The 15,770-nt window shown below is 44.4% G+C and overlaps 1 protein-coding gene across 1 annotated transcript; it reads left to right on the forward strand.

The window, feature by feature from the left end:
• The first annotated feature begins 3,359 nt into the window (after positions 1 to 3,359).
• LOC138424749 (large ribosomal subunit protein eL21) lies at positions 3,360 to 3,921 on the forward strand. The gene has a single exon (XM_069562165.1). It carries the CDS (start codon positions 3,397 to 3,399, stop codon positions 3,877 to 3,879), a length of 483 nt encoding a protein of 160 aa, XP_069418266.1. The 5' UTR covers positions 3,360 to 3,396; the 3' UTR covers positions 3,880 to 3,921.
• The last annotated feature ends 11,849 nt before the right edge of the window (positions 3,922 to 15,770 follow it).

A 15,770-nucleotide genomic window follows, 5' to 3' on the forward strand; every position in this document is an offset into this window, starting at 1 on the left:
AGTCGGACACAACTGAAGCGACTTAGCAGACTTAGAACACAGGTCTGACTGATTCCCAGGGTCCCAAGCCCTTCCCATAGTCCCAAGCAAGGAGGTGATACAGCTTGTCTCGGTGTTATCTGTGTAGGTGGTGTACTTCCCAGCAGGTGTGCCAGATGATTGACCAGGGTGTGGGAAGAGCATATTGGAACTTCTATTCATATTTATTTTAATACACTTTCTTATATTCATATGTTTATGATATAAATTTAAGTATAAACATACATGTATATAATGAATATACAAATAAATATTCATTTATGGGGTACTTGCCCCAAAATACCTTACCAATGGGGTGCACAGTCAAAACCTTGGGAGGTTACTGGTTTAATTGTCTTTAATCTATAGTCTTAACACAGTGATGCCCAAGCTCATGCACCTTAAAAAACACTGCCCATGGCATGTGACACACCTTGCTGAGACTTCTCAGGGGGCAGCAAGAGAGATGGATGAGCATAATTACTGCAGGAGGATTAAGCACCACTACTTAGAATTTCTAGGAACGGCACATTCGTTTTCTTGTCTACCCGAGACTGATTATGATGTACTGGGCTTGCTGGGACCACCTTCGTCTGCCACATAAGCAGAGACTGTTCAGCCCTGTGTTTCCTGGAGGGAAAAGCAAGCAGCTCTCTTCAGGGGAGAGGGGAATGAGGCCATTGTCTCAAGAACAAGGCTGCTGCTGCTGCTGCTGCTGCTGCTGCGTCGCTTCAGTCGAGTCCGACTCTGTGCGACCCCATAGACGGCAGCCCACCAGCTCCCCCACCCCTAGGATTCTCTAGGCAAGAACACTGGAGTGGGTTGCCATTTCCTTCTCCAATGCATGAAAGTGAAAAGTGAAAGTGAAGTCGTTTAGTTGTGTCCAACTCTTCGCGACCCCATGGACTGCAGCCCACCAGGCTCCTCCATCCATGGGATTTTCCAGGCAAGAGTATTGGAGTGGGGTGCTATTGCCTTCTCCCAAGAACAAGGCTAGGTTTCAGCAAAGAAATGACTCCTCTGATGACTCATGGTAATATGGAAAAATGGGTTGGGGAAGACCCTGCTTAGAAGGAAGAGGAGGTTCTAGAATAGGTTTTTCAAGGCCTGAGCATGATGGAGAAGCTTTGTTGTTGAAATTAAGCCTCAGGAAGGTGCTGCCACTTTTAGAGACTGGCCAGGAGAGAAAGCAAGGAAGTTGGCCTGGGGTCACTGAAATGGCAGAAGCAGAGCTCAGGCATACAGCTCTGTACCTCATGCCTGCATGCAGTGTCTGTGGGGGGTGCATCCGAGGGCAGAGTGGAAGCTAAAATCTGGCACACTTGCACTCTGCTTGCCAACCTGGGGTCTTGGTGTCACCCTGAGTCAGCAAAGAAGGGGAAGATTTTCCTCATTTGTCTACCTAGAGGGATCCTTTTCTAATTGGTCCCAGAGATTGGGAGGCCGGGGGCAGGGGGGTGGTGAGCCTCTGCATAAAGGTATGGTATGGGCACCTGGTGGCCATGGATTAAAGGTCTCACTCACCATGTGACTCCACATTACGACTCAAAAATATTCGGGAAAACTACAAATATGATGTGCTAAGAAATACTCAGTTGCCTATGGAAGCCTGCAAAGTGTGGAGTTCTGCGCTCTTGTTGGCATATGTCAGTTTCAAGACTAACACAAGAGCACAGGCAGAGAGAGAACCAAGAAATAAATGAAGTCAGGAGTTCCAGAAGGTCTGGGGAAGGCACCAGATTCACACAAGCTATAAGACTGGTATGTCTGAGCCAAGTGTATCTCAGCCTCCGAGAAGAGGGCTTCTGGGTTACTGTAGGGGTATTTGTATGGCTCTCCTCTATAGACTATTGGGACCTAAACTGTCTGTTGACATCAAAGTTTAGAATGGAAAGAGCCGAACACAAGGAAACCGAGGCTCAAAGGAATTATTACATCTGTTTTCCTCTGGACCCAGACTACCTTGGGTTCAAATTAGCTCTCTAACCTTAGGCAAAATAATTAATCTGACTGTATCCCAGGTTTCTTATCTGTAAAATGATGCTAACCATAGCATTGACTCAACAGGGTCATGGTAATAATTCAGTGTATATGCCTGGCAAGCGCTATGGAGATATTAGCTCTTCTTACTATTATTTTGCCTTCTAAGATTTCCTGAAGTGAAGTGAAGTCGCTCAGTCATGTCCAACTCCTTGCAACCCGATGGACACCAGGCTCCTCTGTCCATGGGATTTTCTAGGCAAGAGTACTGGAGTGGGTAGCCATTTCCTTCTCCAGGGAACTTCCCAACTCAGGGATGGGATCCAGGTCTCCCACATTGTAGACAGACGCTTTACCATCTGAGCCACCAGGGAAGTCACAAGATTTCCTGTGATCTCATTTAATCCTCACCACTATCTTCAAGCTGGGCAAGGAAGTACCTGGTCTCCTCATTTTAAGTTCAGGACACTATAGCTTCAGGATGGGGAAATGAGGGGCTGGGGCATCAGGGAATTTGCCATCAGGGACACCAAAGGACAGTTTTGACACTGATGTATACATAGGTCTTTGATGAGTACAGATGGCATTGAGAATGTCAAAAAATTCATCCTTCCTCATTATAAACATTGCACTAAGACATGGCAATAACAAGCGACTAATACATTCTCATTAGTCCAAGAAAGTCTGTTTTTTCAGGAATTCTGTCTACACAAAGGAAGACAGTGGTCACAGTGTGCCAAAGGAAGACTCCATGAGCCCTAATGAGGCCCTGATCCAGGAATTAGAGCTTGGAGAGAGAGAGGCAAGAGGAGGTGGAGGAAAGTGGAGGACAAACAGGGGGAACCTGAACTAGGTCTGACCTGGAAAACCACTCAGGTACTTCTCCTTTCCAGTGGGGGGAATCAATCAAAGCTGCTGCTGCTGCTAAGTCGCTTCAGTCGTGTCAGACTCTGTGTGACCCCAGAGACGGCAGCCCACCAGGCTCCCCCATCCCTGGGATTCTCCAGGCAAGAACACTGGAGTGGGTTGCCATTTCCTTCTCCAATGCATGAAAGTGAAGTCGCTCAGTTGTGTCTGACCCTCAGTGATCCCATGGACTGCAGCCTTCCAGGCTCCTCCGTCCATGGGATTTTCCAGGCAAGAGTACTGGAGTGGGGTGCCACTGCCTTCTCCGCAATCAAAGCTAGAAATCCCAAATTTTTAATGCTATCTATGTGCCAAGCATTGTGCTCATAGTCTATATGCATTATGTCATTTAATCTTCACCAACAGCTAAGTGAAACAGGTAATATTATTGGCTTCTCTAAAATAAAGAAGTTGACGATTAGAGAAACTGCTAAAAATTTTGCAGTCAGCTTCTTTTCGGCCGGAACCGCCATCTTCCAGTGATTCGCCAAGATGACCAACACAAAGGGAAAGAGGCGGGGCACCCGCTACATGTTCTCCAGGCCTTTCAGAAAACATGGAGTTGTTCCTTTGGCCACATACATGCGAATCTACAGGAAGGGTGATATTGTAGATATCAAGGGAATGGGTACTGTTCAAAAAGGAATGCCCCACAAATGTTACCATGGCAAAACAGGGAGAGTCTACAATGTTACCCAGCATGCTGTTGGCATCATTGTAAACAAACAAGTTAAGGGCAAGATTCTTGCCAAGAGAATTAATGTGCGTATTGAGCATATTAAGCACTCTAAGAGCCGAGATAGCTTCCTGAAACGTGTGAAGGAAAATGATCAGAAAAAGAAGGAAGCCAAAGAGAAAGGGACTTGGGTTCAGCTGAAGCGCCAGCCTGCTCCACCTAGAGAAGCACACTTTGTGAGGACCAATGGAAAGGAACCCGAACTGTTGGAGCCCATCCCCTATGAATTCATGGCCTGATGGGTGTAAAAATAAAGACCTGGACTGCAAAAAAAAAAAAAATTTTGCAGTCAAACAACTATTGGGTAAGTGTGTCAGACTTCAGACTTAGGTAGGGTCACATGGCGAAGCAACAGGCTCTTAAGCCAAGCTGCCTGTGTTCAAGCCTGGACGCAGCCATTTTCTAGCTGCGTAGCCCAGAGAAAACTGCTTAATGTTTCTGAGTTTCCACACGCTCATCTGTAAAGTGAGATAATGATAGTGGAGGGTACTTCATAGTGCTATTAAATTTGTATACATAAAATGCTTAGAATATAAAGTGACTACAGAAAAATAAAAAGTAAACATTAACCGTTACTATTTTTACTACTTTTTTTTTGGTTTTGGGATTTGCTTGTTTTGGCCACACCGTGTGACATATGGGATCTTACTTCCCCAACCAGGGATTGAATTTACACCCCCTGCAGAGGAAGCATGATGTCTTAACTACTGGACCTCCAGGGAAGTCTCTATTTTATATAACATTTTTTTTAAATTATTGTTTCTATCCTTACCCTGGAGGGCTTTGGTGTCCCCCGTTCTGATTTAGAACTCTCATCTTACCGGTTCCAGTTTCTTAATTATTGTACCAGGAATGTTGCCCATTTCTGCTCCCCACCTTTACCTTGTTCTGTTGTTCTTAGTGAGGAAGAATCCTACAAATTATATTCACAAGGATTCCTTACTAACTGGCTCTCAGCTGAATTTATCCACTAAGAAGTACAGGCTAGAGACAGGAAGAGGTGGCCCTACCTCCTCCAGGACTCCAACTCTCACTTGACGTCTTCACCCTCTGTGATCCCACCTCCCTGCAAGCAGCCTCCATCCATCCTGAGTTCCACTTCCAGCTGGATGGTCCTTACTCTGGGCTCTGAGAACTGCACCTCCTCCTCCCTTTTCAGCCTAAGATTAATAACTATTTCCTGCTGTTGCTAATCTCTGGGTTGCCTCACTTGGCCCCATTTAGCTTTTCAGTTTGCCCAACCCTTTTTAACCAGTTCATCATACTGAGTTACTGTCTATTGATGAGCTGCTCAGACCCTGGCTAACATAAATACAGCTTATGGAGATGAGCAGAACAGGTAAGAACAAAATCAGGCCTGATCCTAAAAAGATTAGCAGAACAAGGACTCAGGCTCTCCAGAGGCCAGTGCAGAAACCCATCATGCCTGAAACCCCACAGTCCAAGCCAGAGTAAGGTGACATGATCCCTATGCATGGAATGTAGATGAACTCGCTTATGAAGGCAGGTTGGTACTCAAATGCCTGGGAAGGACTAGGCTTTCAGGTAGAGATCAAGAGGTTTGGTGTAAAAGGAAAGACAGAACGAGGAAAGGTCTGAGAGACTCTGGAAGTTTGGGTGTTAACAATATTTTGGTTAATTTAATTATACCGTAGGAGAGCCATAGGAGAACTCATAATTTGAAGGAGCCCTGTGGGGAATCTTTTTGTTCTGCAAATAATTATCCCCGTAATTTATTTGCTTTTGTTTGGATTTTCATATATTGGACTTGTTTATTTATTTATTTATATCCAGAAACAATAGGGACCAACTCAGCTGGGGACAAGCAGTTGCTTTGAATTAGGCACTGTTTGGAATAAACCACAATCAGTTTAGTAAAATTTTGATTATATTAGCCTTGCAAATAGGCTTGCCCAGGGTGAGTAGCAGTGTATTCTGGATAAGTAAGGGGAAAAAATGAAATTATGATTCCAGGACATCTTAGAGCTGGAATTGATGCTTTTGAACTGTGGTGTTGGGGAAGAGTCTTGAGAGTCCCTTGGACTGCAAGGAGATCCAACCAGTCCATCCTAAAGGAGATCAGTCCTGGGTGTTCTTTGGAAGGAATGATGCTAAAGCTGAAACTCCAATACTTTGGCCACCTCATGTGAAGAGTTGACTCATTGGAAAAGACTGTGATGCTGGGAGGGATTGGGGGCAGGATGAGAAGGGGATGACAGAGGATGAGATGGCTGGATGGCATCATCAACTCGATGGACATGAGTTTGAGTGAACTCCGGGAATTGGTGATGGACAGGGAAGCCTGGTATGCTGCAGTTCATGGGGTCACAAAGAGTCGGGCACAACTGAGCAACTGAACTGAACTGAACTGAACTGAACTAGGGCTGGAAGGATCCTAGAGCTGTCAGAAATAATCTTAAATACCTGGTCCTCATGGCCCTGTTTGAAACATCTTAGCCAAGTGTGTGCCAAGTGTAGCTTTGAATGTCATCATCCATCTAATGGTAATTTGCACTCACTGGTCATGGTTTTACCTGCTGGGACTATGGGAAACAAATTTGCTCCCCAAGGCTTGCTCTATTTTTAGATATCTTTGCTCTTAAAATGAAAATTTCTCATTTCTTCAGCCATTCCTCCTGTGACACTTCTTCCAGGCAGAGGACTGGCTAATGAGTTACAGTATACATACTAGGTAGAATAATATGTATCACTAAAATAATCCTCCTGAAGGAGGGAGGGCAACTCTTAATACTCAAAGACAAGAGGAGATTACAAAACTGGAAGGAAGCCATTTCCATATTGCTGAACACTTAGACTCAGATGAGCTTTTGTGTTTTCTAATTGTAAAAATAATTTGGCAATAGTACAAAACACTTAGAATATAGAAAAAAGATCTCCACATTCACAAATGACAGTATCTGCCCAATGTTGCTCTATGGATAAACTCTTAGAATCACTGGAAAAAGATCAAAATGAGAGAACCCAGGACTCCATTTGACTTACTGCATCTCTGAAGATGAAATCTGGGATCCTGTGTTTTCCATTGACTCCCAGGGGGCTCTGATGTGCAGATAACGTGGGGGTCACTGCTTTTTAATCACACAATGGTCATCTCTGTATTCCCTTCCAGTCTTTTTTCCACATGCATTGTTGTTGTTGTTCAGTCATTAAGTCGTGTCCAACTTTCTGTGACCCCATGGACTGCAACACACCAGCCTTCCCTGTCCTTTACTATCTCTCAGACTTTGCTCAAACTCATGTCCATTGAGTCCAGATGCTATCTAACCATCTCCTCCACGCATATGTTTATGCAACTGTACTCAACTTTGCACACAAATATTTTTAAGTAACTTTGAAAAAATTAGTGTTCTTTGAACTGAAATGCCTGCTCAATGTAAAAATAAAGAGAAGTCAGAAGAAAAAGTATCCTGTCATCATAGAACCTTAGACAACCACCATTAACATTTTGATGTAAGATACTTACCTTTTTTCTAGGCATCATTTTTATTTGATTTGTTTTCATCAGGATGATTGAGCTGCACATGCAATACTAGAATTTATATTTCCTGAACATTATGAGAGCGTGATTTTTTTTCCATGCTATTACAAACTTTTCATAATATTTAACCACAGCTCTATTGTTGGCCATCATTATACTTATAAATAATTTTATGACAAAAGTCTCTGTGTGTAAAGCACTTGCTATTGGACTATTCTCTTACAATATATGCCAAGAAATAAAGTTATTGGATTGAAGCATATGAATGCTTAGAATCTTTTTTTTTTTTTTCAAAAAAGATCAAATCATCACGATTACCTCAAAAGTCCTATCAAGTAGGTCAGCTCATTGCCTCAGGGTCTCTGTTTACAAAATACTTAATTCTAGCCTGAAAACCTAAAACTGATTCTGCAAGGGAAAACATCTCAGTGATGCAAAGAATTCCTTGAACAAGCTACATAGCAATCTCATTGTATGGCTGAATCTGAGTGTCCTGCCATGGAGCTGACATGCTGGGGGAAGCCACATAATGAGGATCTTTCTAGATTTCTAGAGCTGGGTAGGGAAGGTCTGCAAAAGGAGCAGCTCTGCAGTGGTGCCGTCCCTGTGGAGGGAAAAACCACCCCTCCTGGGTGCCTGCACATGGTCGGGGTTCACCTGTGTGGATAATGGGGAAACGAGGAGCTGGCTCTTTGACAGAGAGAGCAAAGAACTCCCAGTGAGTGCTCATTATTGGAGGGCTCGGATTCTCCTGGAGAAATAATGAGTGGCACCAGCACTCAGTGGATTCCTCAAGGACCCTTCAGGAGCCCACAAGCTGGGCTTGATTAGGCTAATTTAACAACAGCAGTCTAGCAGGGGGAGGCACGCAGAGGAAAGGGCTATCAGGAAGGGGCAAAGGGAAGTTTTGAAGGGGATGTTGAAATATAAAGAAATAGTCCATTGAAAATACCTGACCTCTAATACAGTGTGCTAAATTGCTAAAGCATCTTCCCTTCTAAGAACATGGCCTATAATCCCAGGACATTAGGAGCTGCTGGACAGCGGCTGTTTGTGTTCCTTCCTGCTTCTTCTCCTGCTTCACCTTTGACACAACTGTATCTCAGGTATGTGGTGGGTTTCTGGCACACTGACAGCTTCCCATCTCAAGTCCCTGCATCTCACTGCTCCCCTGCCCATTGGTTTCTCAGCATCTAGTGAGGTCTGCTTGGCTGCACAACTGGGAGGGAGTGAACTCCCCAGAAACAATCTTCACCCATGGGGAATGAGGACAATGGAGCAATATCCCCAGCTTCCAGCGCATCTCTTGAGACAGTTCTGAAGTACATCCTACAGGGTTTCTTGAAATGTCTCCAGTGGGATTGGGTCCACTTGTCCACTGAAGCAACCTATCATTAATGCATATATTATTAACTTACTTCTCTTCCCTGCCACTCTTGCCCTACTCCCTCATCTGTGCTTCCCAAGTGTGTGCTAAATCACTTTAGTTGTGTCCAGCTCTTTCTAACCCCATAGACTATAGCCTCACAGGCTCTTCAGTCCATGGGATTCTCCAGGCAAGAATACGGAAGTGCGTAGCCATTCCCTTCTCCAGGGGATTTTCCCAACCCAGGCATCGAACCCATATCTCTTATGTCTTCTGCACTGGCAGGTGGATCATTTACCACTGAGCCACCAGGGAACCCTAAGACCACCTCCCAAATAAACTACAGAACCCAAGCCCCTGTCTGAGAGCCAACTTGTGGGAGAAATAAACTAAGATAGTAACAATCTTTATACCCTTTTAGCAGATTAGAGTACTGAGTTTCCAAGGGCCCCAGTGACTTTTACAAGTTCCCCAGCTGCCATGTGGCAACATCAGAACCAGAATCTCACTGTCCAACTAGTATTCTCTCTACAAGGTAGTTTATTTTCCAAACCAAATAATAACTATATATTGAATACCTATTAGACACTAGGTGCCCCAAGTCAGTGAAAGAGAAAGAGACAATTATTTACCATAAGGCAATATCTAATTTATAGCAATCATCTAGTTCAATTCCATTATTTACTGATCAGAATTTATTTAAGGTCTGGGGGTTGTTGTTTAGTTACTAAGTCATGTCTGACTTTTGCAAATCCATGGACTGCAGTCTGCCAGGCTTCTCTGTCCATGGGATTTCTCGGGCAAGAATACTAGAGTGGGTTGCCATTTCCTTTTCCAGGGAATCTTCCTGACCCAGGGATCAAACTTGTGTCTTCTGCACTGAAGGCAGATTCTTTACCACTGAGCCACCAGGAAAGCCCATTTAGGTCCCACATGCCATGCCAGGTGCTTTACCAGGTACTGGGAGCCTAAAGATGAATGAAGCCTGGCCCCTGCCCTTGAAAAATTTAGAATCTAATGGTGGGGGGGGCGGGGGCAGGGGAGCTAGACACAGACACTTTTCAATATACAGTGGTGAGAACGTAGCACAGGATGATACAGGAGCAGAAAGGAATGATACTGAACTCAGGCTGGCGGGTGGTGTGGGGAATAAGTACTGGATAAAATGTTTCTTGAATGAGATTCATTCATTAATGCATGCAACTGGCATTCCCTGAGTTGCTACTACATTCCAGGTGGCATGCTAGGAGTTTGGATTACACTGGTGAATCAAACAGCTGCAGTCACTGCTTCAGGCCAGAGTTGAGCCTTGGAAGATGCCTAAGAGCTAGCCAGAAAGAGAGGACTGGGGAAAGGCCTTCCAGATGGTATCTGCACAACCAGGGAAACATGAAGCAGCATTGAGTAGGGAGGTATTTTTGCTCTGTGTGTGTGTGTGTGTGTGTGTGTGTGTGTGTGTGTGTGTGTGTGCGCTGGGTGGAGGTGAATGTGAGAACAGCATTGTTGGAGTATAAATAAGAGGAGAGAAGGCCAAGAAATGAGTTGCAGGGCTGGCCAGGGACTGTGTCAGGGTGGAACCTAGACAAACATGTCACTATAGGAACACGAGGGAAGGAAGGTGGTGTTAATTCCACAGGAAATGGAGTAGGACATCAGAGAGAGCTTCAAAGAGGCATCAGCATTTGAGATAGGCTTTAAAAAATTGAAGGGATTTAGTGCCATATAGAAGGAGAAAAGGAAACTCTAAGAAGATTTGGCTTATTCTACAGAGCAAATCCTGTTCCTTGTGCATACAGAATGACAATCCAGCAAAATGTTCTTTCAGAAAACATTCCTCCAGGGTGAGATTCAGGATGTCATCTCTTGTTGTGCAGAGCCCAACCTACACAGCTAAAAATAGTGTCTGGGAAGGCCTGACCTCACAAGGGATCTCCCTCAGTCTTTTAACCAAGTGTACAAAACACATCCAATTAGACATTCATTCATGTGAAGAACTAGCTGTTCTTCAATAAGCGTTTTTAAATGCAAATATGCTGGATGGAGGGGAAGCCAAGACACATGACATCAAAAGAGTGACTGGGTCAAACGGAGGCCTCAGTTCAGTTCAGTTCAGTCGCTCAGTTGTGTCTGACTCTTTGCGACCCCATGAATCACAGCACGCCAGGCCTCCCTGTCCATCACCAACTCCCGGAGTTCACTCAGACTCACGTCCATCGAGTTAGTAATGCCATCTAGCCATCTCGAGACCCCAGATTATTTCCTAATGTTCTCCTCTCTCCTCCTTCCACAACTGATGTACTCGACCACTACTGCCTTCCGTCAAAACACACAGTACCTAGAATGCATCTGAGTCTCAAGTAGGAAGGATTTAAGCAGACACACGCACCATCTAGCCACCCTGGTAACCGTGCAGGATTCCCTATTTTGGATACCTGGGCTTCAGGTTGCTGTGAGTACATGTCATCAAATCACCACTTTCTGGGCTCAGAAACCTGCTGATTAGTCCTGGACCTGTTACCACCTTGCCAACCTCCCATGCAGACATCTCTAGCCCACTTGGCTGTGGGTCTTGGCCCAGGGAAATATCCTCTTTTACTACCTATAGCTGGACAAGGACCTAATTCCTAAAATGAGTCCCAGCCACTCCCCACATTTGGGGGTCTGCCTGGTCAAACCCCAGCTAGAAAGGTAGAGTTAATTCCCTCATTTTTTTCACTAGAACTTACTGAGTACCTGCTGTGTACACAGCCTCAAAGATGGCCTCAGGGGTCAGGTGAGTGAATGAGTAATTGCCGAGCAGTGTGAGGCGGGAGGAACTGGAACTGAACTGAAGACGGCTGAAAATAGGAAAAGGTTTAGGCTTAGATCCTCTTTGAGCATTAGTTTTCTCAGCTGTGAAATGGAGATTTTTTTTTTCTTTGTGGGGTTGCTGTTGGGATCTGAGATAATGTTGTAAAAGGCATGATGTAGATAATGATGCTCCGTATACAATGGATCTTGCATTGTTCCCAGCCAGCATAAGACTGTCGAAAGGCCTATTTGGACTATATACACTTCACTCTGGGGACCTGAAATGTTTGGTGTAGTATATTACCTCTTCCATGGAGTGTTTACATTTTAATAGAGCAGCTCTTCCCAAATGTATCACTACAAATGTTTTACAGGTGTGCCCAAAGAGTGAGTCTGTCCTTCCTGTGGGAGACTGGAAAGGGTGGGGGTTTTAAAGACAGGAGACTGGGGGTCTTAAGCCTTCTTCCCAACCCTTCCTTGTTTTTTATAAATAAGGGATCTAAGGCACAAGCAGATACACTAATTTGTCCTGGGTTATGTAACTACTTGGGCTTCCCAGGTGGTGCTAGTGGTAAAGAACCCATCTGCCAATGAAGAGACATAAGAGACCTAGGTTCAGTCCCTGGGTTGGGAAGATCCCCTGGAGGAGGGCATGGCAACCCACTCCAGTATTCTTGCCTTCAGAATTCCATGGTCAGAGGAGCCTGGTAGGCTACAGTCCATGGAGTTGCAAAGAGTTGGATCTGACTGAAGTACTAAGCGAAGCCGCTCAGTCGTGTCGGACTCTTTTGTGACCTCGTGAACTGGAGCCCACCAGGCTCCTCCGTCCATGGGATTCTCCAGGCAAGAACACTGGAGTGGGGTGCCATTGCCTTCTACTAAGACTGTGGCGTATGTCCACACCCAGGTCTTCAGGTATGAGTCAACTCTTCCTCCCATCACCTTGCTGCTCTCCTTATTCAAGGCAGGTTCATTTATTAATGCTGGAATGGGGGTGAAGTGAATATTAACCCAAAGTGGGCTTCTTTCCCAGTGATTATAAAGACGTAGGAATTGACCCAGGAGCACTAAGGACTGCTTCAACATCTGTGCTAAGCATCTTCATAAATCTGTGTGCAGGTGGACAGGAGCAGAGCTGGAACTGCCTGGAGAGGTAACATATTTCAAAGGTACCAGCTCAGCAAAAGAGGGGGAAGGAAAGATCACACTAGAGACTAACAAAGAGAGCAGGATTTTGGATCAGTGGACAGCTGGAGAAATGCACATCTAGATAATTCCTATCCATCTCTTGCTTAATTATTTCCAATATCTGGATTTCAAAAATAATGTGCTTCCCCTATAGCTCCCACCAAGCACAATTTTGATCAAGGCAAACAGTCAAATGACTACTTGGGTTGATCAGTATCAGTCTATCCACACAAAGAATCCAAAGAGAATAAGGCATAGAACAGGAGTCAGATGTGTGGTGTCTAATTTCAGATTCTGCCTTGCGGAAAGAACTGTTCCCTCAATGAACATCTATTTATCCATATTTAAAGATGGATAGCAATAAAAAAAGTTTGCTTTCTTACAATTTGATATAGAACAGTATTCAGAATAAAGCTGGAATATAATGCATGCTCCCCTTCATGGATCACAGCCTTGCTATGGTGAAGGGGCTTGCATAACTCAATGAAGCTATGAGCCATGCAGTGCAGGGCCACCCAAGATGAATGGGTCATAGTAAAGAGCTCTGACAATGTATTCCCCTCACGGAAGAAATGGCAACCCACTACAGTATTCTTGCTGTAAGACCCATATGAACAGTATAAAAAGGCAAAATGATATGACACTTTAAGATAACTCCCCCAGGTTGCAAGGTGCCGAATATGCTACTGGGAAAGAAAACAGCAATTACTAACAGCTCCAGAAAGAATGAAGCAGCTGGACCAAAGTGGAAATAATGCTCACTTATGGATGTATCTGGTGGTGAAAGTACCATGCTGTAAAGAACAATACTGCAGAGGAACCTGGAATGTTAGGCCCATGAATCAAAGTAAATTGGATGTGGTCAAACAGGAGATGGCAAGAGTGAATATTGACATCTTAAAATCAGTGAACTAAAAGGAATGGGAATGGGCAAATTTAATCTGGATGACAGGGAAATTTGGCTTAAAGCTCAACATTCAGAAAACGAAGATCATGGCATCTGGTCCCATCACTTCATGGGAAATAGATGAGGAAACAGTGGAAACAGTGTCAGACTTTATTTCTTGGGGCTCCAAAATCACTGCAGATGGTGACTGCAGCCATGAAATTAAAAGATGCTTACTCCTTGGAAGGAAAGTTATGACCCACCTAGATAGCTTATTGAAAAGCAGAGACATTGCTTTGCCAACAAAGGTCCGTCTAGTCAAGGCTATGGTTTTTCCAGTGGTCATGTACGGATATGAGGGTTGGACTGTGAAGAAAGCTGAGTGCCAAAGAATCGATGCTTCTGAATTGTGGTATTGGAGAAGACTCTTGAGAGTCCCTTGGACTGCAAGGAGATCCAACCAGTCCATTCTGAAGGAGATTAGCCCTGGGTGTTCTTTGGAAGGACTGATGCTAAAGCTGAAACTCCAATACTTTGGCCACCTCATGCGAAGAGTTGACTCATTGGAAAAGACTCTGATGCTGGGAGGGATTGGGGGCAGGAGAAGAGGGGGATGACAGAGGATGAGATGGCTGGATGGCATCACCGACTTGATGGACATGAGTTTGAGTGAACTCCAGGAGATGGTGATGGACAGGGAGGCCTGGCATGCTACAATTCATGGGGTCACAAAGAGTCAGACACGACTGAGAGACTGAGCTGAACTGAACTGAATATATCTACTACTTTGGGTAAGTATCCCTTAGAAGAAATGGAGTAACCCTCACAGTCAACAAAAGTATCCAAAATGCAGTAGCTGGGTGCAATCTCAAAAATGACTGAATGATCTTGGTTTATTTCCAGGGCAAACCATTCAGCATCACAAATCTAATGTGCTCCAACCACTGATGCTGAAGAAACTGAAGTTGAACAGTTTTATGAAGACCTTCAAAACCTTCTAGAACTAACATCCCAAAAAAGATGTCCTTTTCATCATGTGGGATTGGAATGCAAAAATAGGAAATCAAGAGATACCTGGAATAACAAGGAAGTTTTGCCTTAGAGTACAAAATGAAGCAGGGCAAAGGCTAACAGAACACACTGGCCATAGCAAACACCCTCTTCCAACAACGCAAGAGAAGACTCTACACATGGACATCACCAAATGGTCAATCCTGAAATCAGACTGATTATTTTCTTTGCAGCCAAAGATGGAGAAGCTCTATACAGTCAGCAAAAACAAGACCTGGAGCTGACTGTGGCTCAGATCATGAGCTCCTGCAAAATTCAGGCCAAAATTGAAGGAAGTATGGAAAATCACTAGGCCACTCAGGTATGACCCAAATCAAACCCATTATGAGTAAGCAGTGGAGGTGATGAATAGGTTCAAGAGATGAGATTTGGCAGACAGAGTGCCTGAAGAACTATGGACAAAGGTTTGTAACATGGTACAGGATGCAGTGACCAAAATCATCCCCAAGAGAAAGAAATGCAAGCAGGCAAAGTACTAATCTGAGGAGGCTTTACAAATAGCTGAGGAAAGAGGAGAAGCAAAAGGCAAGAGAGAAAAAGCAAGATGTACCCAACTGAATGCAGAGTTCTAGAGAATGGCAAGGAAAGATAAGAAGGCCTTCTTAAATGAACAGTGCAAAGAAATAGAGGAAAATAATAGAATGGGACAGTCTAGAGGCTTCTTCAAGAAAACTGGAGATATTAAGGGAACATTTCATGCAAGGATGGCAGGATAAAAAGCAGAAATGATAAAGACCTAACAGAAGCCGAAGAGATTAAGAAGAAGTGGCAAGAATACACAGAAGAACTACAAAAAGAAGTCTTAAAGACCCAGATAACCACAATGATGTGGTCACTCACCTAGAACTGGACATCCTGGAATGTGAAGTCAAGTGGGCCATAGGAAGCATTCAGTCAGTTAAGTTCAATCACTCAGTCGTGTCCGACTCTTTGTGACCCCATGGACCGCAGCACGCCAGGCCTCCCTGTCTATCACCAACTCCCGGAGTTTACCCAAACTCTTGTCCATTGAGTGGGGTATGCCATCCAGCCAGTCTCATCCTCTGTCATCCCCTTTTCCTCCTGCCCTCAATATTTCCCAGCATCAGGGTCTTTTCCCATGAGTCAGTTCTTCACATCAGGTGGCCAAAGTATTGGAGTTTAAGCTTCAACATCAGTCCTTCCAGTGAACACTCAGGACTGATCTTCTTTAGGATGGACTGCATTACTATAAGCAAACCTAGTGGAGGTAATGGAATTCCAGCTGAGCTGTTTAAAATCCTAAAAGATGCTGCTGCTAAACTGCTGCACTCCATATGTCAGTAAATTTGGAAAACTCAGCAGTCAGTGG

The sequence above is a fragment of the Ovis canadensis genome, chromosome 1, assembly GCF_042477335.2.
Source record: "Ovis canadensis isolate MfBH-ARS-UI-01 breed Bighorn chromosome 1, ARS-UI_OviCan_v2, whole genome shotgun sequence".
NCBI lineage: Eukaryota > Metazoa > Chordata > Mammalia > Artiodactyla > Bovidae > Ovis > Ovis canadensis.